We start from the raw sequence: 27,635 nt of genomic DNA on the forward strand, positions 1-27,635 counted from the left end.
TATAAATTGTTGTCAAGAATTCAAACGAGTTTTAATTTTAGAATTTTTTAAATTTTCACAATTTACAAAATTCTATTTACAACAGAGCTTCCAATATGTATAATAATCAAACTTTCAGGGTTTATAAAGTTTTCCCAATTCATAACTCATTTTTAAGCTATGTTTCTAAATTTGTAATTAAACTCCCAGAATTTAGAACTCATCCCTCTGCCATCTACAATGCATGCAGGGACAAGTTTAGAAACAACTCGATTGGGGGCCATAATACAAGATTACATAACACTAAGGGGGGAAAATTAGTTTTAGCATTTTTTAAATAAAAACGAATCATTTATTTTTTCAAAAAAAAAATTGTAACATGAGGATGCTTGGCCCCTTGTAAATCCGTCCATGTATGACATTTCATCCATTTTTTATTTTTTAAAAAAGGGTAAACTTCCTTTTTCATTATTTTTTTTGTTTTTTTTTACATGCAACATCTGCCTCCTTTTGCTTGGTCAGACACTCAACAGGCCTTACGAGGATCTGACGGTGAATATTTTTGTCTTTTTGGTAAACGTCACAAATCTAATCCGCAAATCGATCCGTGAAAAGTACACCTCCCCCTCCTCCTATTAAATAAATTCTTTAAAATTATAAAATTAATCACTGATTAAAGTGAAAAAAGGGAAGAGAAATGGAGAGATTTCTTTTCCCTCTGGGTGAACTAGATGGAACCCATCCATCAAGTTCAGAACTATATAAAATTTATTGAAAATTCGATCGATTATTGAATAAACTACTGACTCAAGAACTAATAAATTAAAATTATTGTTGAATTATAATCAAACAAGTCATAAATTTAATATTTTATTAAATTAGTCAAAATATTAATTTAACAGTTTAACTAAGCAAGTTGACCTAAATTTTCGTATACAATAATTCTTTGTATAGAGTTTTTTATTTTCTTAAGTAAAGCTAATTGCTACTAAGATACAGATTGAGACAAGTCATACTACAACAAAATTTTTTTGGTAATGTTTAAAATTTTAGTTTTGTAATGTTTGCAAAACGCTATAAATCTTAAAGTTATTTAAGGTTTCAGGTGATGTCTCATTAATTAATAAAATATCATATAATTGTTGCACCAGTGAGGACATTTAGTGTAGGAAACACCACTTTTATAAATGATTTTTAAAAGGAAACACAACCTCTCTAAATTACTGTTTTTTTGAAATTTTTTTAAAAATGAACAGAGGTGGTGTTTCTAATAAAAAAAACTTTAATTTATTTAAATTAATAGAGGTGGCATTTTCTTCTACTAGAAAATGATGCCTCTCTAATTTATATTTTTAAAATAATAAATAGATTTTTTTTCAAAAGTGAATTCATAGAGATGGTGTTTTCTTCACGTAGAAATGTCACTTCTTGTATTATTTTTTAATATATTTTTATAAAATTATATATTCCCTATACAACAATTTTAGAAATAGAACACTTATCCAACTATCCAGGCGTGGAAGCGTACAAAACATTTATTATAACCAATACAACAAACAAGTTTACAACTGTATATCTATAATTCACCAAGTACTCAACGCATCCAACGACGAATTTCAACAATTCTAATATATATGTTACAACAATTTCACGAACTGTTACAACTATACAAATATTATAAATGTTCTTATCATCGTATTCGATACACTTTGTATCCTCATAAGTTTTACCACCAAGAGCTACTTGTAAGCCTTGAATTCAAGATCTTTGGTTAATCCTGCTACTTCCTTACCAATTGCACATCTATTGCAATATAATTTTTCAGTTAAGCTTGTACAACTATGCATTTTATATGTTATGAAAGCTACACCTATTACAATAAACTTTTTTTTTTTTTTCATTTCAATGTCCGCAAAAATTTTCTAGTGTATTAAAATAGTACTTGTTGTGTGTGTGTGTAGTAGACAACTAGAAATTATACATTTATACTTATCGATTTTTCTTCTGATAAAATAGGATTTCTTTTATCTGAATGCGTTTCAAACTCAGCCATAATCTTAGTACCAGATTCTCAAGAGCGTGTTAAGGATCAAAATCTCATTTTAAAAGGACAAAAAGAACTACACGCTAGAGTCAGTGAAGTGAGCTAGTGGGTTTAAATTGGGTAAAAAAAAAAACTAATTAGGTGACATTTAATTTAATATGAGAGCAATTATTTGCCTTAAAGATATTTTATTTAGATCGAGAGTTGCTTGGTCCAACTGGTTGAGGGAGAAAAATTAACTTATCCTGAAATCTCAAGTTCAAATCTTAAGATATGTTACTACATTAAATAAATTAGTCAAGGGCATCCTTGAACTACCAGTTAAACTGTTGTTGCTAATAACAGTTTCTCTAACGAGGTTTAGATTAATCTGGACAAGAGGTAGTAATAATACCCCTGCAGATTTCCGTAGATACTAAGCCAATGGAATAAAAATTATTTTATTAGATCAATACATATACCATATATATATATATAGTAACTTGTTGGAAAATTTATTAAATATATAAAACTTCATGAAAAATAAAGGCTAACTCAAGTAGTGAACGGGTGAAACATTTATCCAGTTCAAGTGGTTATTACTGTAATGAGCATCGAAACTCAACTCATTAGCACAGGTAGAGACTTCCAGGATTCAAAATCTCTTACTATGTTATGATCAATGAATATATAACTGTTATACTAATTAGTAATGTTGTGGATGTAGGTTAAATAATTAATAATTCCATCCTCATAATTGAAATGGAATTTCGATTTTAGAATATATATCATGATCTCCATGATGACTTGAAAAAATGTACGATTTTTTTTAAAATTTGGAAATCATTTTATCAGAATAATGACAGTTAAAGACCTTTTTATAAGGTTCGGATGCACTTAAAAAAAAAATTATGGACCAAAATGTCCCTACTCAAATGTAAAAGACAACTAGGTTGACCGGCCGGGTTCGGCCAATATTGAGTTAGGGTGGTCCAATAGAAATAAAAGTTTAAGAAAATTCAATAATCATACATTTTTTATATAATGAATATTAAGTGAACGATGACAATTCACGCAAATAATAAAAATAAGAGTCGTCACCCTCAGAATATGACTGATCACTCAATCTATTCTATATTTTGTCATGATCTTTTCCATAAATGATCATTTTATTTTAATCTAAACTTTTTAATAAAACTAAGTGCATGCTTGTTCAGTACACAAGAAAATGTTTTTTTTTTAAATGAGAAACATACTTAGAAAAAAATTAAATGTGATAAGTATGTTTCTTAATTTTTTTCTTTAATTTATACAAAACAGTTTCCACCTACCAAATATTGTATAAAATTCAAGCATTGTTACTTCTTGATTGAGTAGCTCTGCAAGCTGTGACCAAATTTATTTTAAATTTTAACATGTAAAAGTACGTATAAATTTATATATTTTTTAGTGTGAACCAAACTAGAGATATTTTCCAATGTTATTTGCATTTAAACTTATTTTTTACGTTAAATCATTTTTTAAAAATTTGAATGACGTATTTTTTTTTAAAAAAATGTTCAATAAAAAACAACCTACATAGGTGATATTTAAAAATTATATGTTGAAATGTCTGCTCGCAAAAAATAAAATAAAATAAAATGTCATATTTATCTTTTTGTAAAATTTATTCTTAGCCTAGCCACTGATGAGATTGAGAGACTTAAATGCCCGTCATATATGGAAGTGTGACGTACCGGCATGTAGGCCAAAGGACAGCATCGTCCCTCTCTGCATGCCCTCAACGTGTCTTCCACCTACAACCATTTCTGCTATAAATTAGGGCTTCTTCCTTGTCTGAAACTCGCAGAACCATTTTCTCTTTTACTTGTTCCTTCTTCTTCTTGTCTCTTCAATGGCTCCAAAGGCTCCGATTCACTTCACAAAACCCCGATCCAGTAACTGTGATCGTCATCGAGAAGAAGAAGAATTAGAAGCCATTGTTGAAGGAGAAGAAAAGCTGAGCCAGGAGTGTAAAGATCTGATTCTCTCTCTTCCCAGAGAGAGAGGTTGGAGAACTCGTTATCTGTATCTCTTCCAAGGATTCTGGTGCCAACCTGCAGAGATTCAAGCCATTACCCTGCTTCAGAATCACTTCCAGGCCACAGATTCAGATGTTGTTGTTGCTACGATCCCAAAATCTGGAACCACATGGTTGAAAGGCCTCACTTTCGCCACTGTTAACCGCAAGAGCTTTTCGCCTTCTTCTAAGAACCACCCTCTGCTTCATTCAAATCCTCATCATCTTGTTCCTTTCTTTGAGTATACTGTCTATGGAGGCCTTGATGAAGCTCCTGATCTGTCAAGCTTGCCTGATCCAAGACTCTTTGGCACCCACCTACCGTTCCATGCAATGCCTAGCTCAATCAAAAACTCAGGTTGTAAGATAATCTACCTCTGCAGAAACCCATTCGACACTTTTGTGTCTTCCTGGATTTTTGTGGACAAAATCAAGCCAGGATCGATCCCGTCTTTGACACTAGAAGAGGCCTTTGATTTGTACTGTAAGGGGATAATTGGGTTCGGTCCTTCATGGGACCACATGTTGAGGTACTGGAATGAAAGCAAGGAGAGACCTAACAAGGTGTTGTTCCTAAAGTATGAGGATCTGAAAGAAGATACCACAGATCAGTTGAAGAGAATTGCAGAGTTCTTGGGTTGTCCTTTCAGCTTGGAGGAGGAGGACGAAGAAACAGGTGTGATTGATAGCATCATCAAGCTGTGCAGCTTTGAGAAGATGAAAGAATTACAGGTGAACAAATCTGGAACTTTTGCCAGGAACTTTGAGAACAAGCATCTGTTTAGGAAGGCTGAGATTGGAGATTGGCTTAATCACTTGTCACCTTCCATGGTGGAGAGATTATCCAAACTCATTGACGAAAAGCTTGCTGGCTCTGGTCTGTCTTTTAAAATATCATAATTTATTAGTTTCACACACATTTATGGCCTGTTTGGTTCATGGTTCATTGAATGAATGGAATGCAACCATGATTACAATGAGTTTGTTTGGTATCACTATTGGAAATGTTAAGAAAAATAAAAAATTTTATATTTATTTTAATAATCATAAAAATGAAAAGACTGGAATACCGTCATCATAATTTTTTTTCCCTGCTCCTTCCCTTGGACACTTTCATCTTCCTTGCCATAATCAATGTCCAGAATCATAATGATCGAGGCAAAATTAAAAATAGCAACACATAAGAAATCTATAAATGCCAATATGGACGGCGAACCTTAGATGCCTTCAATAAAAGATCTGTAAATCGAGGGATGAAGAAGGGAGAGAGAGATGACACCGTACTACAACGTTGTTGGACTACGAACAATTTGTAGGCAAACCATGGCCGTTGAAGAGGGCAGCAACAATGACAGCGATGAAGAAGGATGTTGTCGGCGTCCGGCACAATGGAGGAGGAGGTTGAGGACGCCGGCAAGAAGTGCAGGGATAGAAGAAGCGTGAAGACAAAGGAGAGGCAGGGATATTTGTGTAAATTGATGGGAGAGAATGGGAATCTAATTACATATTTTTTGATGTAATTTTTATTATCACATATGATGTAATAGGAGTGCATTAAGTAAATGAAATTTTTATCATGTAAAATGCCAACTAAACACGTAATAAGTGAAAATTGTATGAGGATTACTTATAATTCCTTTACATGTAATCCAATCAAACAAGCCTATGTAAATTTCACATATTAAAGCGGATCTTTGGATTAATAATTCTCTTCTGTGACTGAGAGTGCTCATTTTAATAATCACAAAGTTTTCTGGGTTACATGTTACATCATATAGAATGCGTGTGTAATTAACATATATGTTGTCAATCTCAAATAATGAACTCATAAAAGTTAATAATGGACAAATATATCTGTTAATTTCTTGCATCGTCTAAAATATTTAGTGAACAGTGAAAAGTTGTGAAGGATTTGAAAAAGTCGTCGGACGCATGCTATATATTGTGAAAGGTTATGCGGGTCAGATCGATCCAAAAAAGAAAGGGGAAATAAATGTGAAAAAGTCATGGGTCATTTTCCAACGATTTTTGGCGGGTTAGGGCCATAAATGCGGGCCCAATTCAGACTTCACGTTATAATTTATAAAAATGTGAGTTTAAATTTTATTATTAATATAAAAATTTTATTGATGAATGATCTATTAATATTTTTATAATTGTTTTTTTAAAAATTTGAATTCTTAAAAGCATGTTTTAGTTATAGTGAATCCTTACCTAACTAGCTCACTTAAATTTGTTTTTAATAAAAAAATTGTCCCCACGAGCATGTGGGTTGGAGACTTTGCCAAAAACGGCATTAATTTCCTATCAGAAATCAGCAGGATTGGATATGTCCCACAAAGTTGTGTGATAGTGAAAGCTCTCGGGTCATTTCCTTGGCAATGTAAATAAGAATGATGGGAGAATCAAAGTTAAGTTCCAAAAATTTATATTAATGACCTTAAAATCTTTTGACAATTTTTTTTGAAAAAAATAAATTATAAATATTAATTTAATTAATTATAAACAAGTACAATATAATTCACAATTTTGTATATGAGTTTAAGAAGAATGTTGTTAATAAGGTTATAGGAAAATGTAAGGGTTAATATGACATTATCCATGAAAGATCACTATATATAAGGTGAGAGTTGAATAGTCAAAGTTCATGAAAGTGAAAACCTTTATTAATGAGCACAATCACTCTGCACAAGACAACTTCATTATAAACAGGTCATCTATGCAAAATTTGGCATCCAATTTTATAAGAGAATGGTTAAGGGGTTGTGTTGATAAGTCATACAATGAGATCAATCGCAAAGGAAATATAATGTGTCATTCAACTCTAATCAAGCGTGGAAGGAAAAAGAGAAAGCTTTAACAAATATAAAAGGATAACCTAACCAATCATATATGCTAATTTATTGATATTGCAAAAGATTAGTGGAGACAAATTCAAAAATAGTGGCAAAAGGAAAAATGGGTATTGACCATAAGTTTTGTAAGGTCTTCATTACTCATGGACATTGTATAGAGGGTTTATTAGGAGGATTCTAGCTAAAACTTGATACTCTCTATTTGTTTGCAGTACTAATTAGTTAATACAGTAAATGTGATTGATATTAATATAATGATTTGTTACTCTATTTGTTTACAATGTGTGTGTGTATATATATAATAAGTTAGTAAATTATAAATAATATTAATTGATATATAACTTGATTGCTATGATTTGGACGTGGAGCATGATCACCTCCCCTCCAAAAAAGATCACACACACACAAGGCGTTTGACAGGTAAATAGTTGAAGGCAAGACGGTTCCAAAATATAGAATAGATTTAAAATATGGAAGAAATGGGGAGAGATTCAATCAAGTTGGTGGCTTGCTTGTTGGTTCTGTTTCTGGTTGCGTCGGCTGGTAACTAAGCTCTCTCTCTACAATATATATAATTGGTCAAAAATAGATGATGTGGATGAATGATGACACGTGTAGGGAATGGAGTGGCAAGAGAGAGAAGATAGGCAAGATGCTTTGCGCAGAGAACAGTTGAAATGTCCCAATAAGTTCTCCAGATGTAGTTGGGATGGCTGGTGCTTTTGCTGTCCCGATACTCCTCCACGTTGTCATCATCTCCACTTTTAAATTACATGAATAATATCTTATTTTAAATAAAGTGATCCATACATCACCTATATATATATATATATATATATATCATGACACGCTCCCAAGTAATAGTAAGAGTGTAAGACCTCTGTCATGTTTCATTTTTCTCAAAATATTGTTAGCTTATGAGTTGTGTACTCCTTTTACTTTTAATCCTTACTATAAGACGAGTTTAACAAACTTCATGGTTAGTGAAAAATATTAGCCATACATTCTTAAAATTGTTTTGAAAAAAAAGGTGATTTTCTAATTTTACCTTCCTTTACAATTTATGACCATAATAAATTGTTGTCAACAAATTCAAACAATAATAATCAACAAAAATTTGCTCAGTTGATAAAAATTTGGCTAATAACTCACAAGATTTAAAGTCAAACCTCACTGTCAATATAAGAATCTTGTTGATAAATAATTTAAAATACTTTTATAAATGCTTGTTAAAGAATGTGAATATATATATATATATATATATATTGAAGTTTGAGTTACGTGTTAGGCTTGATAATATATATACATATATATTAAAATTTAAAGTGTAAAATTTAATCGATAAAATATTTGAATCCAATAAAAGAGCTAGTATCTTAAAACATGGTAAATCAATATTTAAAATCTAATCAATATATTTAACCTAGTCCAACCTAATTGGAAATTGCTAGCCTGTTAAAGAAATAAACAGGTTACTATTTGTATACCTGCTACAACCGGATTGTCAATCTTTAGAATGAGAGAAATCAATGTTTTGTTTGCTTCCACAATTGAATACTTTCCCTCAAACACATCCTTCACAAATCTACATAATGAAGGGCCAATATTGGCGAGAAGCCATCAAATCTGGAGCTTTATGCGGACCAGCAAAGATAGCATTCCAAATCTCTTCATCAGTAGGCATAATATAGCAAGATTGACAAGTTGATGATGATCAATAGTTTGAAATTAGCTCTTCGTACTTGACATTGTCGAAGTTGAATTATCAGACTTGAAAAGTTTTTTAAAATACTAAGTTACCAAATATTTAAATCATCTTCACTGTCCACCAACCCGTCTCCCTTCATCATCTTTAAGAGTCACAATTTTATTTATTTGAGAAAATCACAATCAACGATCATTGAATGACATTTATTGCTTTGTAGGATCAAATAATTATGATTTTGCTCTGCAAGATCAAGAAATTTAAATGTAAGTAAAATTCATTGTAAAAAGACAAAACTATCTCTCACACATACACATACTCTTTTAAGAATAAATTCTCATTAAGAAAAAAATAAGTCTCATTTTCATTTTAATAACAATCAATTCCTTCACAATAACTCTAGAACATTATTAAGTCAATGGTGGAAAGGAGAAAATGTTCTGATTTGATGAACAAATCCCTAATAATTAACTCCTTCATTAACAACTCCAAAATATTAACTTAAAAATAGAGAGAAAGTGTTATGATTTAATGAATAAGTACACATTCAAGGAAAAAAAATTTTATTTTTATTTTAACAATAATCAATTCTCTCATCATAACAAATATTTGTGTGTATGAGGGGTAGTTTTATCTTTTCATAACAAATTTTAATTTCATTTAGTTCTTTTGATTCTTGGTTGTGATTTTTCCATTTTATTTCTCCTCGTCCTCATTGTGGTTTTGAGTCTTGAGATATTATAACAACGTGTATTCATGTCTCCCTTAATTAGTAATCCACGATCCGTTCAAGGATTTTGAAGCCACTTTGATCTCTTCCAATTTCAAAACTTTCATCCAACTCCTTCTGTAAATCCAATTCAAGCCTTCTAAGAAAATTTGAATAAGGGTGGTAGCCACATGGATTGAAAACGAAATGGTCTTCTTCCACTATTGGGAACCTCGTTAATCCCCTATTTGAATTAAAAGAAGTGTGTCATCGGAAGTACCTTCACCAAGCAATCTTGCCCCAAATCCAGAAATAAATTATTAGCAAAAGCACGATCAATCTTGAATACCAATCTACACATATAGGCCTTTCCAAGTAAATGTGGGTCCTGTTGAACCCAAATCTGTCAATCCACAACCGGCAACCTTTTATTGAAACCATCGAATTCTTCTAGTATTACAATTTACTCCTCCAATTTTATCAGTTTCAGAAAAGCATGTCATTAAAATCGCCAAATGCCGGCCATGGTTTTGCAATAGCAGACGATAGATTCCTCAATCCATCCTAAAGCACTTCTCAAAAATTAAAGTGAGGTAGAGCACATATAGCAGTCAGAAAGAAATCAGAAAGCCCATCAACGTTGCAGCTGAGATGAAAGAATTGTATTCGGTATTCTCTTTGTTTTTTTTTTTAATACAAGATTATGGAAAATACTATTCAAAGACGTTAAGATTGGGTCATGTCTAATGTCATAAGATGTTTATAGTGGGGGGGGGGGGAACTATCTAATATTGTAACATCAAAATTATCACTTGGAGTCTTGTTAGCCAAAAGGTCGGTGCATCTATTTGTTTCTTTATAAATATGATCAAAAGTGATCACCAAGTTTCTCATCGTGAAATTTCTAATTTTTTTGATAACTGGTGAGAGAGCGTGGCCTTTTGAGAAGTTATAGTCGATGAATTGATAGAGTTTCCATGAAGTATAAGTTAACATTAACTTTGGAAAGCTTATCATTTCAGCAAAGATTAAATTCTTTCAACATTCTTATAAGCTCAACTGTTATGCTGGAGTGATAGCTAATATTGTTAAAAAACTTTTTAATTCAATCATCTTTGTCACTTTTAATGATACCTTTACAAGCAAATACACCATTAAGATTGACAGAACTATTAACACAAGGTATAATCCACCCAAGATCTGGTGAATTCCATTTAGAATTATATTTGATGTCAATTTTACTTAGCAAGTTGATTGTATTTGGTGTTCTAATGCATGCTGCAACTTTATCAATACTAGCTTTCTCAGGCTTGAACCAAGGTTCTCATGGTCTAATTGTCAAGTAATGATCATAAATCAATCATGGAGCCACAGCTAAAGCGTTGAAATAATATCCTTGTTTGAAAATTTAACAACACAATAACCATATGGTTATGAGATTAATGATACCTCTCGTTGCCCAAAGTGTTTGCAATCTGGTTTCCAAGGACTTGAACCCGCCGACTAATAAAATTATTTTCAGTAAATATTAATTGTAAAAGATGGAGATGTTGATGCAGATTTGTGTGGGCTTTAACACTTCAAATTAAAGAGCTTGGGCCCTTGATCATATATGGGCTGATTCAAGGTATTTGGGCTTAGCAAATATGTCTAGCAAAGAACCTGACTTCGAAAAACTAATGTTGACATTGCTTTTTTCTTTGTTTTTTTTTTTTTTATAATATTGCTAAAGCCACCTTATGTTACCGAAAAAACATGCGAGGCTCTCTTTCATGATAGTGACGGTAAAAGTAGCAGAAATATATTTCTTTTTTCACACTTCAAAGTTTTAATCCTTCAGACATTTAAATTTAAAAATATCTCAGAACTATCGTAAATAATTTTAATTTATAATCATTTTTAATTTACTATCTCCAAAGGTAATTTTGTCAACAACATTTGTGATAGACATGCATATATTCTGAGTCAAAGTCCTATGATACTGGGATGAAAACAATGTGTGTGTGTGTTCCTACCCCATCATTAATTCGCCATCATCATCATCATTTTGGAATACAACCTTTTCCGCACATTATTACTAATTTGCCATTGTCATGGCACTCCAAAACTTATTATAATTTATAATGCATTTTATATAAAAGTTGAATGATATTTGTTATAAGCTAGATGAGATGTTAATTAAATTTTTTATATTACTCCTATCTAAAGTTATTAACAATGAAAATATAATGCAAATATATTTTTTTCACTTAAATATGAGTAAAATTAATTTTTTTATTTTTAAACAAAACAAATAATTTAACCATCTTTCTTTGATTTTTGTTAGAGATGTTTTACAATGAAAATTTTGTGATACCTTATGCTTATTTGTACCGATTATTTTATAATGATCAAAAGTGACCAAAACAGAATATATTACTGACTTCATCTTTTGGGGAAAAAAAATTATAATTGTTCATCATAATCTATGGATATATAATTTTTTTTAAAATATTTCTGTATATTATTTATTAAACACACTAATCAAACTTTACAATCTGATGTTTTAAAATGAAATACTTGACCTATTTTTTTTTAATATAACACTAAATTAAAGTAATTATCTTTGGAAAGAAAAAACATGCGCCTCCTAAGATTCATTCACCAAGAATTTATATACCTTTAAATCAAATCGGAGCGTCTATAGGAGCCGTTTCCCATCTAACGGTCAGGATTACGCTCCTTCTTGTCATATGCCAACGTCTACTTTCCCCCTAACGGTCATATTACCCCAAAATACAAAAAATACAGTTTACTCTTCGGAATCACGCCTAATTTTCTCCTCCTCCTCGTCTTCTTCAATCCAAGAATCTTTCAAGAATCCAGACTTCAGAATCCCATTTCTCTATAGAATCACAAATCTATGAGCTTTCCACAATTCCCCGACGCCATGAACGTCTCGGAGCTTCAGGTGTGGGACAATGCCGCCTTCGACAGTGACGAAGTACGGATGAAAGCATCGTGGTCGTCGAGTCTTGATCCTGTGTTCGAGAACCCTTCTGAATCATTCGATTCAGATCGCAGCAAGGAAAATCTGAGCCCTGTAATGGTGAATTCCTCTGTTTCTGTGAAATCGTCAATGATCGCCGTTAAGCCCCTTCACTCGAATGGCGTTCTAGGAAACTCACAGAGAAAAAAACCCTCGAAGGTTTTGACCAAGAAGAAGGCGTGCGAGCAAGACGATGAGAGAAAGATCGATTCTGAGATTGAAGAAATCGAGAACGAGATTAAACGCTTGTCGTCTAGATTGGAAACACTTCGACTTGAAAAGGCTGAGCGAATCGCGAAAACGACGGTTGAGAAGCGAGGGAGAGTCGTGCCTGCGAAATTCATGGAAGCGAAACAGTGTGTGAAGAAGATCGAAGAGACTCCATTGTTCTCGAGTGTGAAATCGAAGTGTAATCGGAGGGGTGTGAGTTTAGGGCCGTCGGAAATCTTTGCCGAAGCGAAATTCCGCCCTCCGGGGAAGATGGATATGACCCCAGGTCCGGCGACACAAAGTGTGAAGATGATTGAGGAGCCTTCATTGTCGTCGAGTGTAAAATCGAAGTTTGATCGGAGGGGCATGAGTTTGGGGCCATCGGAGATATTCGCCACAGCAAGATTCCGACCGCCGGCGAAACTGGAAATGACCCCTGCTACAGCGACACAGAGTCGCCGGAAATCGTGCTTCTTGCAACCTCAAGATATCGAGGAATCAAAATCAGCGATAATGGAAAGAAGGAAAAGCATGACTGTTAGTCCCAAATCGCGAAAAAATGTGGGTAAAATTGAATCTCAAAAACAAGCGGCGACCACCATAGTGGGATCGAAAAAGCTTGTGAAGAAAGAATCTTCTCTGATTCAGCCGAGAAAACTCTTCAAAGATGGTGATAAGGAAAAATCTGTATCCATCAAGAAGCCATTGAAGCCAGGACGAGTAGTAGCAAGCAGGTACTGAAAGGAAACTGATTAAATTGCTGTTTTAACTGCTGATCATGATTCACTAGTGTATCATCTACATAGATGAACAACATTGGATTAATCATTCTTGAATTGAATTATATGCCTCAAAAACTTGAATTGAATTATTGAAGCAACAAACTGTTGAGACACTTGCTGTTCTAACAGGTACAACACTGTTTCGAGTTATCAATCGTGTGGGGCGGCCATTGAAGCTGCTAGGAAGAGGTCGTTGCAGGAGAACGAGAAGGAAGAAGGCGGGAAGAAGGCACGAGGGAGTGAGGGAATTACAGAGGGAGGGAGGACAAAGAAGAGGTGGGAGATTCCACCTGAGATCGTGCTTTACAAGAGGAAGGAGGAAGAAGAAGAAAAGGAGGAGGAAAAGAAGGGAGGAGACGACATTGTTGATGACAGATTTGGATTTGCTTCCAAAGATCAAAACAACTCGATTTGTTGATGAGAGCCCAAGAGGTTCAGGACCTGCAAAAAGAGTGGCTGAATTGAAGGGGAAGAAGAAATCTTACTTTTGCCCAGATAACGAGGATGAAGAAGGAGAAGAAAAAGAAGATGGGGTTGCTGGATCTGCTGCTGCTTGTGGGGCTCTGAGTTTTGCAGAACATGAAAGTGATAATGATGAAGCTGAAGATGAAACATAATAAAGATGGTTTCTTGCTAGAGAACCTGAAACTATATTCCTATATGGTGGTGGTGATTGATTTGTTCTGTGTTGTGCAGAAATAATGCAACAAACATTTTCTCTGATGTTTGTTTTCTTCAAGTGGTCAGTCAAAAATGCTACATGGAAATGTATGTGTGAGGAGGCATATGGCTATATTACATATTATAGCGGGGAATCTGATTGTTATCAATTTGTTAAAAAAAAAAATGATTGAGTTTAAATAAAAATTGGTGTAAAATATTCCTGATAACTGCAGTAGCAGAGCTTTACCTTTCCTTTTGGCATTTAACTTTTACAATCTCCTTTTGAATTTTGATTCACAGCCTTTTGAATTTTGATTCACAGTTACACACCTTTTGGTCTTTGCGTTGGTTTCTCCTTTAAAATCTAGCAGTAAATCCACTTTTTATGTATAGTCTTTTTTTTTTTAATACAATTTTATTTAGTCTTTTTAAGTCACTCTTTTATTGAAGATAAACCACATGAATCCTATGGAGTGGCTTCCCATGAAATTTGAAGAGAGACATAAAATAAGTAAATATAAATTTTTAAAATTTGATTTAAACAGTTCGGAATTATAGTGACAAAAATTTAAATATATATATTGTAAATACTAAAAAATGTGCAGTGAAAAGGAAGAAGTAACAAGTAAATGGAGAGAAGACAAATCTATAACAGTTAATTTATGATTTAATAACACGAATTATATTTTATCTCTTTGCTTATTTTTAATAAAGTCAGGAAATGAAATTTATGATCTTTTTGCCAATAATTTATGATCTTATTTTTAAATATTCAATTTTATGATAGTTGATTTTATTTTATATGTTATTAAAGATTTAAGTAGGATAATTTTTTAATAATTTAAATTTATTATTTTTAAAATTGAAATTTGTAATATTTGATAATTATATTATTAGCGAATTTTAATTATAATTAAAATCAGGTTTAGCCCATGTGCCATTACAGGCCAGAACAGCCCAATATGAGAAGAAGATCCATATTGTTCTTTCGGGTCGGGTCAGGTGAAGAGAGATCCATAAACCCTAATGGGGACGTGTAATAACTCCAGCGCACGCAATTTTCAGAAACCCTAGTTCGCGGAGCCGTCTTCTTCAGCTATTGGCTGCCTGGTTCTCTCTCGCTCTCCGTCTTTCTGCTTCAACCATGGCTACTGCTAGAACTGTCAAGGACGTCTCGCCTCACGAGTTCGTGAAGGCTTATTCTGCTCATCTCAAGCGATCTGGCAAGGTATCTTCTACCTCGTTTGTTTCTTCTCGAAAACACCGGAATATTTGCCTGGAACGGGTTTTCTGTCTTCCTTGTTTCCAGATGATACTAGATTGATAGAAATGTATCAAATCCTGTCTTGATTTTCCTTGCTAAGTAGAATGCCTTCCGATTCTGAGTCTTCTATGCTTTGTGTTTCCTATGTAGATTGTTGAGGCCTTTTCAATTTGATCTTTTTCAAACCTGTCTTGATTTTCTTGTTCGAGTTTTGATGACCTATTGTGTGGATTCGTCTTGGAGCCTGCTTAGGTTTGATCTGAAAATTTTCTTCGTGGAATACATGTCTGGTGATTGTGTTTGTGGGATATTGTTTCCCATATTGTGCCAAAAATTAATGCGAGCTCATGAGTATTCCCTATGTTATACATTAATATTATTTTTTCTATTACCCTAGTTCCCTCTTCCACACACACCACGACATCAAAGTAAAAATTCAGTGGTTTTAGTTGTGTAATCAACCACATCGAAGTACATTGGAGTGTTTCAGTTTTGCTTCTATTTGTCAATTGGATTAAAATTAGAGTCCTTTGGGAATTAATTGTGTTGATATTATTTATCTGGTGTAGCTGTTAGTAAAATTGACGTTTTCAAGTTTATTTGTTTTATAGCTATTTACGATTATTGTTCTTTAATTCTGAGCAGATGGAGCTTCCCGAGTGGACAGATATTGTGAAGACTGCAAGATTCAAGGAGCTGGCTCCATATGATCCTGATTGGTACTATGTTAGGGCTGGTGAGTTTTATCTCTTGAATTTTCTTTTTTGTTTTGTTTTCGTGATGCTGCACATTGTTATCCCGATATGTGTATTCACATTTGCTTCTGGGAAAATTTTCTTCTATGTTTGCTAGAAGAGGCGCTGATAGATTTTGGAACTTATCTCATTCTTTGGTTGCAGCCTCCATGGCCAGGAAGATCTACTTGAGAGGGGGTCTCGGTGTTGGTTCTTTCCAGCGGATTTATGGTGGGAGCAAGAGAAATGGTAGCCGCCCTCCTCATTTCTGCAAGAGCAGTGGCGCTATTGCTCGTCACATTCTTCAACAGTTGCAGAACATGAATATCATTGAAATCGATATCAAGGGGTAGGGACTCTTTTTTCCTTGTTAATTTGCAGGGGTTTAATTTCATGCCATGAACATCAACCCTATTGATGACCATTGAATGGATATTTTGTTCTCCTCACTTTCTTGTCATGCCCTATCATCTGTTGAAATATCAACCGGGAGCTGTTTTAGAAACATGCTGCTCTCTTTTACATGGTCATTGATCATTTACTTTATTTTCTTGAGTTATGCTTGTCCTTCTATATTGTCATTCAAATGATTTAAGATTCATTTGAACATAGATCTGAAGTATCTTGAACTTGATTTCTCAGTGGCAGGAAAATCACTTCAAATGGTCAGAGGGATCTTGACCAAGTGGCTGGTAGGATTGTGGTGGCCCCTTGATCTGTGAATTGTTGAGGACTATCCGTCTAGCAAAATACATTTAGGTTTCAGCTTTTTTTCCGGAAATAGATGTGTTAAATGTGATGGGCAAATTTTGGCTTTAGCTATTGTGAGTGTCTCTTAAACACGACATGCTTCATGCTATGTTGTTTCAAGTCTTTTAGATGATATTATCACTTTTTTATGTATTTTTGAACTAATTGTGACAATTTTCATCTTATTATTATTTCAATGTCTTGAGATGAGATGGAAATCTTGAATTCGTAACGAACAAATTGCATCGCATCTATGTACGAGATTGCCTCGGCAATTGGGATGGCTAAGGGTGAGTTGAGATTTGAAGTATAAATAAAAAGATTAAGATTAATGTTTACCAAAAAAAGATTGAGATTAACGAGCTTATTTTTATTCTTTACTTAGTGAGAGATGAAACGAAAAATAAGAGGAAAGGTAGAAGAGGCACATGAGAATTTGAAGAAAACAAGGGGTTGGGAGCAACTAAAATTTTAAAGAACTAGAGTTTAAAGGAAATTTCGAGTTACAAGATTGGATCAAAATCCTAATATCCGGTAGAGCCTTAGAGTGAATAAAAAAGGAATCTTTGATGTCAAAATTCTTATGAAACTGTGATATGAGCAAACAGATCTTAACCGTGCATGACAAGGTGTTAGACTCACGGAACAGCGCTTGAGTCATGCGGAAATGTGGATTTGCATTTGGAGCCCTTCGGCTGGGTTGCATCTGAAATCCGTTGTATGATTTTAGCGCAACATTATGGATAGGGATTATTTTCCCGCCCAATCATGAAGGATCTGGACGCACAAAAGCCAAGCGTTATTAGGCAGCCGTTACAAAAACCGCTGCTGAGCACAATGTTCAAGTTCATGTGTCTTAGGGGTGTTCACGGGACGGAACTGGGACACTCCTGTCCCGTGGCCCGTCCCAAAAAATGATCGGGACTAAAAATTTGTCCCGTGTCCCGTCCCGTCCCGGAAGCTGTCCCGTCTCAAAAAGAGTCGGAACGGGACCGGGACGTCCCGGATCAACGAGATTATTACAATTTTTTAACTTATTACTTGACAAGAAAAAGCATCTAGATCTTTTTGTTCACAACTCAACCATATAAATTAAATTTTTTTCACAACTCAACACCCAGATCTTTTTTTTTGAAAATATTTCTCAACAATGTCCTAATTTTATAGGAGATTTGGAGAGAGAAAAATTACCTCATATTGCTTCCATTTGAACGGCACTTGAATTCTTCCCAAATTCTCGATCACTTCAAATTCCTTCCCTGCAAAATCATATTGAAATAAAAAATTCAGTCTTGCTGTTCACCTGAAGTATTCCTATAATTAATTTATCATTAATTGCAGAATTAAAATTACTGTAAAAACACATTAAAGTTTTGAGAAAGAACCTATTTTTAGCGTGCCCCTGTAATTTATAAGTGGTTCACTGTACTCTTCAGGAAGCTCTTTCACATCATAACCCTAATACTTAAAAATTGCTATGGCAAAGAAAGAAACAAATTAGAGGACAAATTAGAAGACACAAATTGACTGCATGCTTTACAAGCAAAGCTATACTATATCAACTGTCAAGGTACTAAACTTGCTACTTTTTCTCGACCTTCGTCATGTAATGTAGTCTCAACTAGTGATGCCATCATCTTAAATATCAAAATTTTGGAAATATCAAGATTTTGGAAATACCAAGATTTTGGAAATATCAAGATTTCCTACTAAAGGAAAAAAAAGCAGTAACAGAAAATCAAATTAAATCAAATCTACGAAGAACATTTCAACAGGCAGCAGCAACATTGAAAAGACAAATAACAACAACAATTCAACAAATACAACTTAACAAAGACAAGTAACTTCTAAGTAATAAGTGCAACAACAAGTCAAGAATCAACAATTTAAGCCCCAAGTACAACTTCAACTTCAACTCATTGCTCTTCCTCTTCAACTGAGATATTTGAAGCTAATAATTCTTCTGAAAATAAAACAATAAACACAATATAAACAAAAATTATTAAATATATATAAACAAAAAGTTAAATCATATTAAAAGAAATAATCAAATATAAAAAAATGATATTACCTTCCACAGCTTGCTCTGTATCGTTAAAATTATCAACATCAACACCTTTCAGTTTTGCAGTTGATGGAGATAGCCAGTTTTGGGCACAAATTAGTGCCTCAACCATCTTTGGAGATAGGGAGCTCCTAAAATCATCAATTACACGACCTCCTGTGCTAAATGCAGATTCTGAAGACACAGTGGAAACAGGCATGGCCAATACATCACGTGCAATCAATGAAAGGACTTTATATTTAGTCGAATTCAATTTCCACCATGTTAAAATGTCAAATTTTGGATCAAGTGCTTCAGCTAACTCATCGTGCAAATACTTGTCCACCTCTGCATACTTATCTGCTTGAACCTCAATCTCTTTTTGGGCAAGAAACCTTTGAAATGAAGCCCTAGACCTAGAACTTAAGAAAGTTAAAGGCCTACGATCTGATCCAAGTGATTAAGTCAAACTACTTTCACTTGCTCCTTGTGTCTGATTTTGACTCTGACTTTGAGTCTGAGATGTGCAACCTCACTTGAATAATGATCATATAAACGATACAAGACATCTAAGACTTTTTTTATCATAGCTTCACGTTGTGTAGTCTCAGGAAACATATCCTCAAAAGCAAACTGCAAATATTTCATTTTATACCTTGGGTCAAGTACTGTAACACACCAAATTTTTTTTTTAATAATTTAACTCAACCATAGTTGGGTTACAGCCACCTAACACATTTTTATATTAATAATTTCAATATAAAATATTTTATAATTGGCTTCGACTCACACACTATAACATTTCAGATAAATTTTTACCTCCCACATGCCATTAGGCTAAATCACATTTGTCCATCCTTATACTCCCAATAAGTAAACTAAATCACATTTGTCCATCTTTATACTCCCAACAAGTAAAATAACAATTTAGTCATTTTTCAACATAAACCAGTTATTTGGCCTTATAATCATGTCATTTTAACCAATCCAAAGCAAACCAAATATTAAAATTACAGTCATCCAAATTGTACCAAAAATAGAAATAGTTTGAAAAGCATGATTACATTTATATATTCATATAATTGACAACAAACAAAAAGCCCTAATATTGGCAATATAACACATTATAAATCATAAATTAAATATCCAAAAGAGACAGTGGATTTATACCACTAAGCCTCTGGGACTCCTCCACGTGTCACTCGTGGCTCTTCTCCTGAAAATTGTTAACCACATAATGAGACTCAAAAGTCCCAGTAACCAAAGCCAATTTATGATAGTGTATACAAACAGTTAAGTGTGTGCTTACTAAGTGAGAATTAAAAATAATATAATTCCAACAAATATAAGAAATATTACAATATACACAAACAACCATCCTTATATCCCTCCATTAACCTCGAGCCGTAGCCCCCACTCGGTGCTAAATTACCCGGCCAAAGGTAGATTAGCCCGAGCCCTTACAAGCCACCTATTGAGCTCCAATAAGGGCGTACCACGTGGCACATAAATACAACAATAATAGCAAGTCTCCCAACACCTCCCACAATAATCAAACAAATTCATAATAATATTACACAATTATATAATATTACAAAAATTCATAATTTTCTCAATAATCACCCAATTAACATGAAGTAACACTAATCACAAATTAAAAGCATGGTTACCTTGTGGCTTTTTCAATAAATTATTCCTTAAAATTTCTCTCTCACCACAATCTTCACTAGTAATACAATCTACAAATAACATATTATTTATAAATATTAGTTTCAATTTTTGAAACTAATAAAATAATTCTAATAATAGAATTAAAAATATAACATAATTCCTAATCTCAATCTTAATACAAATCTAGAGTCAATACTATTAAGTAAAATTTTTAAATCCTCTTTTAATTATCAATAAACATTAATAATCTAAAAATCAACTTCTAAACTAATTTTTATTATCAAAATTTTCTTTTTATTTCATAAATTCGTACCTAAAATACCCAAAAATTAAAAATTAAGTCTCTAGCTTAGAATCATAATCCTATAGCCATAATATTCATTTCTCATCCCAAATAATCATCTAAACCTCAATAAATCAACATATATTTTCAGATCTAGTCTAGAATTTGATCCATAAGCCACAAATTCAAAGATCACCAATAAATTTATACTCTAGAATATTTATTATACTACTAACAACCTCAAAAACCATATTTATTCACATAAATTCATCCCTCTTCCAGATCTTAAATTTTCTACCACTACAAAATCAGAAACCAAAGAAGAAGGATGACTAAGAAAAAAATTTTAGAACACTTACTTAGTCTTAAAAAGCTTAAAATCACACCCTAAATATCCTATTAAAAACTCTTACCTTAAAAACTCAGATCTCCCGCACCGGTGAAACTAGACGCTCTTTCAGTCTCAGCTCACGCACATGAAGAATGAAGAAACGAAAGGAAACGGGTGAGTTTTTATAAAATTCAGTGGGTCCCACACATTTTTTTTATTCTTTTCTCTCTCTTCTTTCTTTCTTTCTTTTTTTTTATTATTATTATATGTAATGATGGAACACGTAAACGTCGAAAGTAAAACTCGTTTTCTTCTTCTTCTTCCTTTTTTTTTTAAATACCCTTTCTTTTTTTTATTATAATAATAATTTAATAATATTTTTTATTATTTTTTAATTAATTTTAATTTTTTTTTAAATTTCTATTTACCAAAAATTAACTATAAAAAATTTAAATTGGGATGTTACAAGTACCACTGCTACCACAAGCAAAAGATTAAGTTTCTCTAAGTTCTCCCAATACTTATTATACTTGGTCAACATGCTCTTAGCCATATCACAAAGCAAGGAATCATGATTGTTTGCATTTTCATATAAAATTGCAAAGACATCAACTATCTGTTGAAAGCAAACATTTGAGGTCACATAAAGTGATCCTGAAAATTGCAAAGTAATATCATAGAACACCTTCAAAAGATCACAAAATCTTTTACATCCTTCCAATCATTTTCATTAGGGGGACCAATCAAATTTTTATCCAAGAAGAAGTTTCTGTAATCATTATCTTGCTGCTCCATCCTCTCAAAAACGCTGCAAAATTTAATTGCACTCTCTAACATGATGTAAGTTGAATTCCATCTAGTTGGACAATCCATGCTTAGTAGCCTTTTTGAATCAATTTTCATTTTTTTCCACAAGCTCCTTGAATTTATGAAACCTTGATAGAGAAGATCTCACATATTTAATGGCATTTCGAATGCCTTCAATACACTTATGCATATCCTTCACACCATCAGAAACAATCAAATTTAAGATATGCGCACAACAACGTAAGTGCAAGAAGTCCCCATCACAAACTAAACCATTCCAATGCCTTAAGACCCCCTTTAAAGATGCCAAAGCAGTGTCATTAGAAGAAGCATTATCAACTGTGATTGTAAACACCTTATCAATGCTCCAAAACAGCAAGTATTTCTCAATTTCTTGAGCAATTGTTTCTCCCTTATGATTTTCAGCTACACAAAAATTCAAGATTCGCTTTTGATATGTCCAATGCTCATCAACCCAGTGAGCAGTTAAGCACATATAATTGGCATTTTGATTGGAAGTCCAAGTATCAGTAGTGAGTGAAACACGGATTTGAGATTTTTTAAAATACCTTTTCAATTTTCTAGCTTCTTCAAGGTACAACTTGTAGCAATCTCTAGTAACTGTCGCTCTTGAAGGGACTTGAAAGTGAGGTTCTAACCTTCTCATCATCTCTTTAAAACCATCACCTTCCACAACATTAAAAGGCATCTCATCCAATATCACAAATATAGCAGTGGCTTGTCTGCAATCAAGTTGATTAAATAGATGATGACTCAAAGTTTTAGATGACCCTAATTGAGAGCCCGATAGCAAAGATTGTGCCAACTTGTTTGCTTTGTTCGAATTTCTGAGACATCTTTTTACATGTTTTCTCATTCCATTTGTACCATGTCTTGTAGAGTCACAACCAATTGTTGTTGGGCCATACTTGCACTTAGCACGGGGTTCTCCATTAGTTTTGTCCAATGGCAACCTTTCAAAATGCACCCAAACAGCTGATTTATGTCTCTTTCTTCCACTGTCTCCTTCATTCTTTGACTCATTTCCCTCATTTTCCTCTTCAGTATCAGGTGATAAAGCATTTTCAGGATCTCTTTCTATTGTTTCAACATTTTCTTGAAGGGTGGGTGTAGTGGCCATTTTTCTTTGCAATGTAGATTTAGCCAATAGCAGCAGCAGCAACAACAACCCTTAACTGATTAAAACCTCATATTAAATATTCAAATAGATTTGAAAGAGACCAGTCTGACATAGTAAGCACGATAAATCATCAAAACTTTTAACAAATTGGTAGAGAGATATAATCCATTAAATCTCACAGCAGAAAAAAAAAAAAGTAAGCAATTAATATATTGTTGTAGCACTATTTTCAGCAAGCATAACAAAGGCAAAATTAAAATATCACCTTCCTGGAAAGAAGATGGAATTAAATGATATTAACACATTTCCTAACCAATATTTATTTTTCTTAAAAACAAGAATAAATAGAATGGGCATATAAACATATCACCGAGATAACAGATTTACCTCTTTGCAATTTAGAACAATTGTCTTGTGAAAGTTTGCTATAGTATTATTTATAAATTATAAATACTATAGTATAGAACTCTGACTTTTATGATTTAGAAATTAGAATGTATGGAAGGAGTGAGATTTATTAGTTAGATAGATTCCAAAACTCGCGTGGGTTCTTTTTGGTTGGTGTGTTTACTGGAAGTAGTGCAGGTCCATTCTAGCAATAGTATATTTGTTTTGGTAGAACTTGGCAAGAGTACAGTTTAGATCCATTTCTTTACAAATTGAGAAATGAAGGGTGGGCACATGGGTGAGCCGGCCAACATGAAACTGAGGATTTGCCAAATCTAAATGACCATGTGCGCCAGACAGTGTGTGCCCCATGAAACAACTTTGATTCAACCATCCATAAGCAAACCTCAAGGGATTAAATTAAAATCACTCATCATTCTGTGATGCTTTAATATTAAATTATATTTAATCAAAGCTTAACTTTTTGTGATTGGGTAACAGTATATCTAAAAGGCCTTTCTCAACCAAAATGCACCAACATGAAATCTTTTCCTGATCAGGTAACAATATTGAACCGTTCTTTAAACATGATTGTAAAGACATATCTAAATAATTAAAAGGATTTTTTTTAATTTGCTTATTTACTTATATTAAATTTAAGCATTGTCAGGCTTACCTAAGGGTAACTCTTTCACATATGTTTTGTATATTTATACTGATTCGAGCATGAAATCTCATGTTCTTTTCATTGAGATTAACCTTTGTTAATTAAAAAAAAATTTTAAAAACTGAAAAGTCATACAAGTAACTATTTAAACCACTAAGAGGTGCCATTTTCATACTGCTCAAACATATCAATCTCAAGTTCTCAACTATAAAGGAAGCCCAATTTCCTTTACCCTCTTTAAACATCCAACTGCACAATAAAAGTGAAATTTCCTCCCCTCACCCACGACATTACGGTGTTCCAAGAACAAGAAAGAACAAATGAGTCTCACAATCAGATGCAATGCCATATCTAGAAGAGAATTACGAATCCTTACCTCCAACCAATCACGATGAAGCAAGTAGAAAAATTTAGAACTCCCTCAAACAAAACAGCGTCGAAGAGCAGGGGAAGGAGACAATGGCGAAGTGTAGCATCAAAGGAATGAGTTGGGTGTTTGAAGGAGACTCCTACATCTTTGAAAGACGGTGACTCATTTCATGGGAGGAAGAGATTACCGACGCACCCTTGTAGCTGCTCAAACGGAGGAGAAAGATGAAACTTTAGCAATGTGAGGCAGGGGAGGACCAAAACCACGAACTTGACGGTGCAGCCGATGGAAATATGAGGCAACGTTGGGAGCCTGGGACGGAGATTTAGGTAGAGATCTGGGTTGAGGCAACAAATACCTTGCACTACAGCTCGAGACAGAGGCATGGAGGTGGAGATCGAGGTGTGGTCCAGGTCGCGAAGGCAGAGGCGTCAGCTCTAGTCTTTGTGTGTCGAAGCTCGAGTAGAAAGATGATGTAACCGAAGGATCGAAGGTCTGCTACTTTGCTTTGTCTCTGTGGCTGGGCGACTGATCTGCGGCGGAGGGATCTTTGGAGTTGGAGTTGGAGGCTTGGAGCTTTGGAATGGAAGGGAAAGATGGAAACCGAACTGAGCTTTGGAATGGCGGAGGCGGAGGGATCTGGATCTGGATCTAGAAAGTGGAAACTGGAAAGGGAAAAGGAACTTCAAAAATCAAAAATGGTCTCTCTGCTGTCGTGTGCCCGTGCCGCGTATCTGTCTCAGAGCTAAAAATAATATTAAAAATCAAATAATCAATTTAATTAAAATAAATAAATAAATAGTTAAATTTAAAAAAATATATATTTATATATACTGAATAAACGGGACGGGACGGGACGTCCCGATGGATGGCCCGTGTCCCATCCCGTCCCGTCCCTATTTTTTCCCTGTCCCAAAAAAATCCCGTCCCGAATTTTTTCGGGCCGGGACAAACCCGTCCCAATATGATCGGGACAAGCACGGGCCGGTACGGGTCAATCGGGCCGGGTACATTTTGAACACTCCTAATGTGTCTTACAAAAAAAAAAAGTTCATGTGGCGCTTCCCCCCTGTTTGGTTTAAGGAGTGGGGAGTGGATTATTTGGATATAAAAATGAAATTTTTCCTCTCCTCCGAACCTTTCCCTCCAAAATGAGGGGTTGAGGAAGGAAGAAGTCTAATATGGCTTATTGTGATTTATTTATCATTGTTATAATATAATAATTCAAAAATATCCTCCTGCTCTTATGCCTCTTCCAACTTAGGCCATCGTTCCTCTCCCCCAAATTGCTACAGCATCCATCTCCCCAAGATCGCACCAACATCTATCTCCCACAAATGAGGCCACTATCCATCTTCCCTAGCACATGCCATTGTCATTGCTCCCTTTGCTCAGATTGTCATTGGGGTTGAAGTTCTTCACAACTGCTTGTGTTGCCATCTCTCTTCCCCAACTTGTGCCATCGTCGCTGCTCCCTCTATTCAGATCGTTATCCTTCGTTGTTGCTCCCTCCGTTTAGATCGCCATCCACTGTTTCTTCTCCCTCCGTTTAGATCGTGGTCTTTGTCACTATGTTTTATATATTAACTTGTTTTATATTAACTAATATTTTATTTTATTTTATATTTTTATCTTTTTAATATTAATATTTGATCTTTTTTTAAAAAAAAAAATGTTTTCATTGGTTTAGTGGGTGAGATGTATATTTATCCTTGCCTTTTTAAATTTCATATATATATATATATATATATATATTATTAAAATTTTAAAAAATAAGAATAATTTTAGTAAGGTAAGGATATAATTGTCTATATATAATTATTTTTCCTTCTCTCCCTTCTTGAACCAAACAAAGTACTTCTCTTTCATGAAAATCTCTCTCTTTCTCTCAAACCAAACAGAGTGTTAAAAAAATCGTGATTTAGTTGATTCACTTTTCAATTTAAGCCCTCCGTCCACTCTTTCAGGTCTTAATTTGTGCCTTGGTTAGAATTTCTTCAAGTTCTCAGCTCATGAGAGCCATCAAAGTTTTGCATTTCTCTTCTCTATTTTCCTCCACTAGGTTTGACTAGAGTTAAGAATTTGGGAGGGTTAGGCCTATTTAAACTGAAACTCCTTGAAAAGCCGAATGGTCAAACCCAACCTAAATTCCTTCGGACAGCCCAAATATTTAAATTTTATTTTTAAATTTATTTTTAATTAATTTTTTTACTTTAAACTTAATTATTTTATTTTAAAAATATAGAATATATTTTTTGGATACTTAAACGATATATAAGACTCAAATATATGATATTTTAGTATAAAATGATATAAAATTTAAAGAATTGATTAATATTTATTATATTTTATATTTTTTTAAAAAATATAATTGTTTCTATTTTGGTATTCGTACCTAAATAGGCCTAATTTTTTTTTTAAAAAAAGTCATATTTTTTATAAGCCCGGCCCTCATTTTTTATTTAGTAGGTTCGGGCTAATTACTAGTGTTAGGTTCGGTAACCCTTATCTTTCAATTTGTTCTTTTGTTTTCCAAGGTTCAGTGTATATTTAGACATTTTTGGCTTAGAATCATTCACTTTGGATGTGCATGGTCACAGCAAAGGGCTTGAATGTTTTGACCAAAGAGAGACATGCAGGTTTCAGAAATTTTTGAAGTTTTGGCTCATGTTAGTGATGGATATTATTTATGTATGTACCTGGTGTTTTTTTGTTTTGTGTAGCATAAAGTACCTTCTCATCTAAACATTTCATATTTCTTCATCAGTTACCAGGAGGACACCCTGGAAAAATATTGAAGATACAATGACACAAAAGATTCCATACACTAGCAAATCCAAGAGGAACCATGACTCTGTCGTCAACAATGAAGCTAATTTGCAGGAAGATGAAAATGAGGACTCAATTTGCGAGGACAATGTGTGGATTCTCACACGTAAGAGGAACCATGACTCTGTCGTCAACAATGAAGCTAATTCTACTAATGCACATGTTCAAATTTTGTGGGACTAAAGTGCTATATATTTCTAAAATGCTTCAATGCTTTTCTATTTTGCTTGCTGATGATTATAGGAAGCCTTAGATGGTGTATTTATATATGGTATAAGGAATTTCTGCTTGCGTTAGGTATAAAAAGGTTGAAAATTATCTGACTAAGTATAAAATCTATTTCT

The 27,635-nt window shown here is 33.6% G+C and overlaps 2 protein-coding genes and 1 pseudogene across 2 annotated transcripts; all 3 read left to right on the forward strand.

The window, feature by feature from the left end:
- The first annotated feature begins 3,779 nt into the window (after positions 1-3,779).
- Positions 3,780-5,151, forward strand: LOC129316286 (cytosolic sulfotransferase 14-like). Its single transcript, XM_054960628.1, has one exon. It carries the CDS (start codon positions 3,897-3,899, stop codon positions 4,959-4,961), a length of 1,065 nt encoding a protein of 354 aa, XP_054816603.1. The 5' UTR covers positions 3,780-3,896; the 3' UTR covers positions 4,962-5,151.
- Positions 5,152-12,115: 6,964 nt separating this feature from the next.
- On the forward strand, positions 12,116-14,240 carry LOC129316169 (uncharacterized; annotated as a pseudogene).
- An 825-nt stretch (positions 14,241-15,065) lies between these two features.
- On the forward strand, positions 15,066-16,952 carry LOC129316184 (40S ribosomal protein S19-3-like). Its single transcript, XM_054960486.1, has 4 exons — positions 15,066-15,241; positions 15,923-16,013; positions 16,177-16,360; positions 16,654-16,952. The coding sequence occupies exons 1-4, from the start codon at positions 15,158-15,160 to the stop codon at positions 16,724-16,726; spliced, it is 432 nt and encodes a 143-aa protein (XP_054816461.1). The 5' UTR covers positions 15,066-15,157; the 3' UTR covers positions 16,727-16,952.
- The last annotated feature ends 10,683 nt before the right edge of the window (positions 16,953-27,635 follow it).

The sequence above is a fragment of the Prosopis cineraria genome, unplaced genomic scaffold, assembly GCF_029017545.1.
Source record: "Prosopis cineraria cultivar Desert tree isolate PC_DT_omini unplaced genomic scaffold, ASM2901754v1 PC7, whole genome shotgun sequence".
NCBI lineage: Eukaryota > Viridiplantae > Streptophyta > Magnoliopsida > Fabales > Fabaceae > Prosopis > Prosopis cineraria.

Bases quoted from the DNA above. Each gene is read 5' to 3' on its own strand.
- LOC129316286 (XM_054960628.1), top strand. From the start codon at position 3,897: ATGGCTCCAAAGGCTCCGATTCACTTCACAAAACCCCGATCCAGTAAC.
- LOC129316184 (XM_054960486.1), top strand. From the start codon at position 15,158: ATGGCTACTGCTAGAACTGTCAAGGACGTCTCGCCTCACGAGTTCGTG. The intron at 15,242-15,922 runs GTATCTTCTACC...AATTCTGAGCAG, and splicing joins ATCTCAAGCGATCTGGCAAG to ATGGAGCTTCCCGAGTGGAC. The intron at 16,014-16,176 runs GTGAGTTTTATC...CTTTGGTTGCAG, and splicing joins TTGGTACTATGTTAGGGCTG to CCTCCATGGCCAGGAAGATC.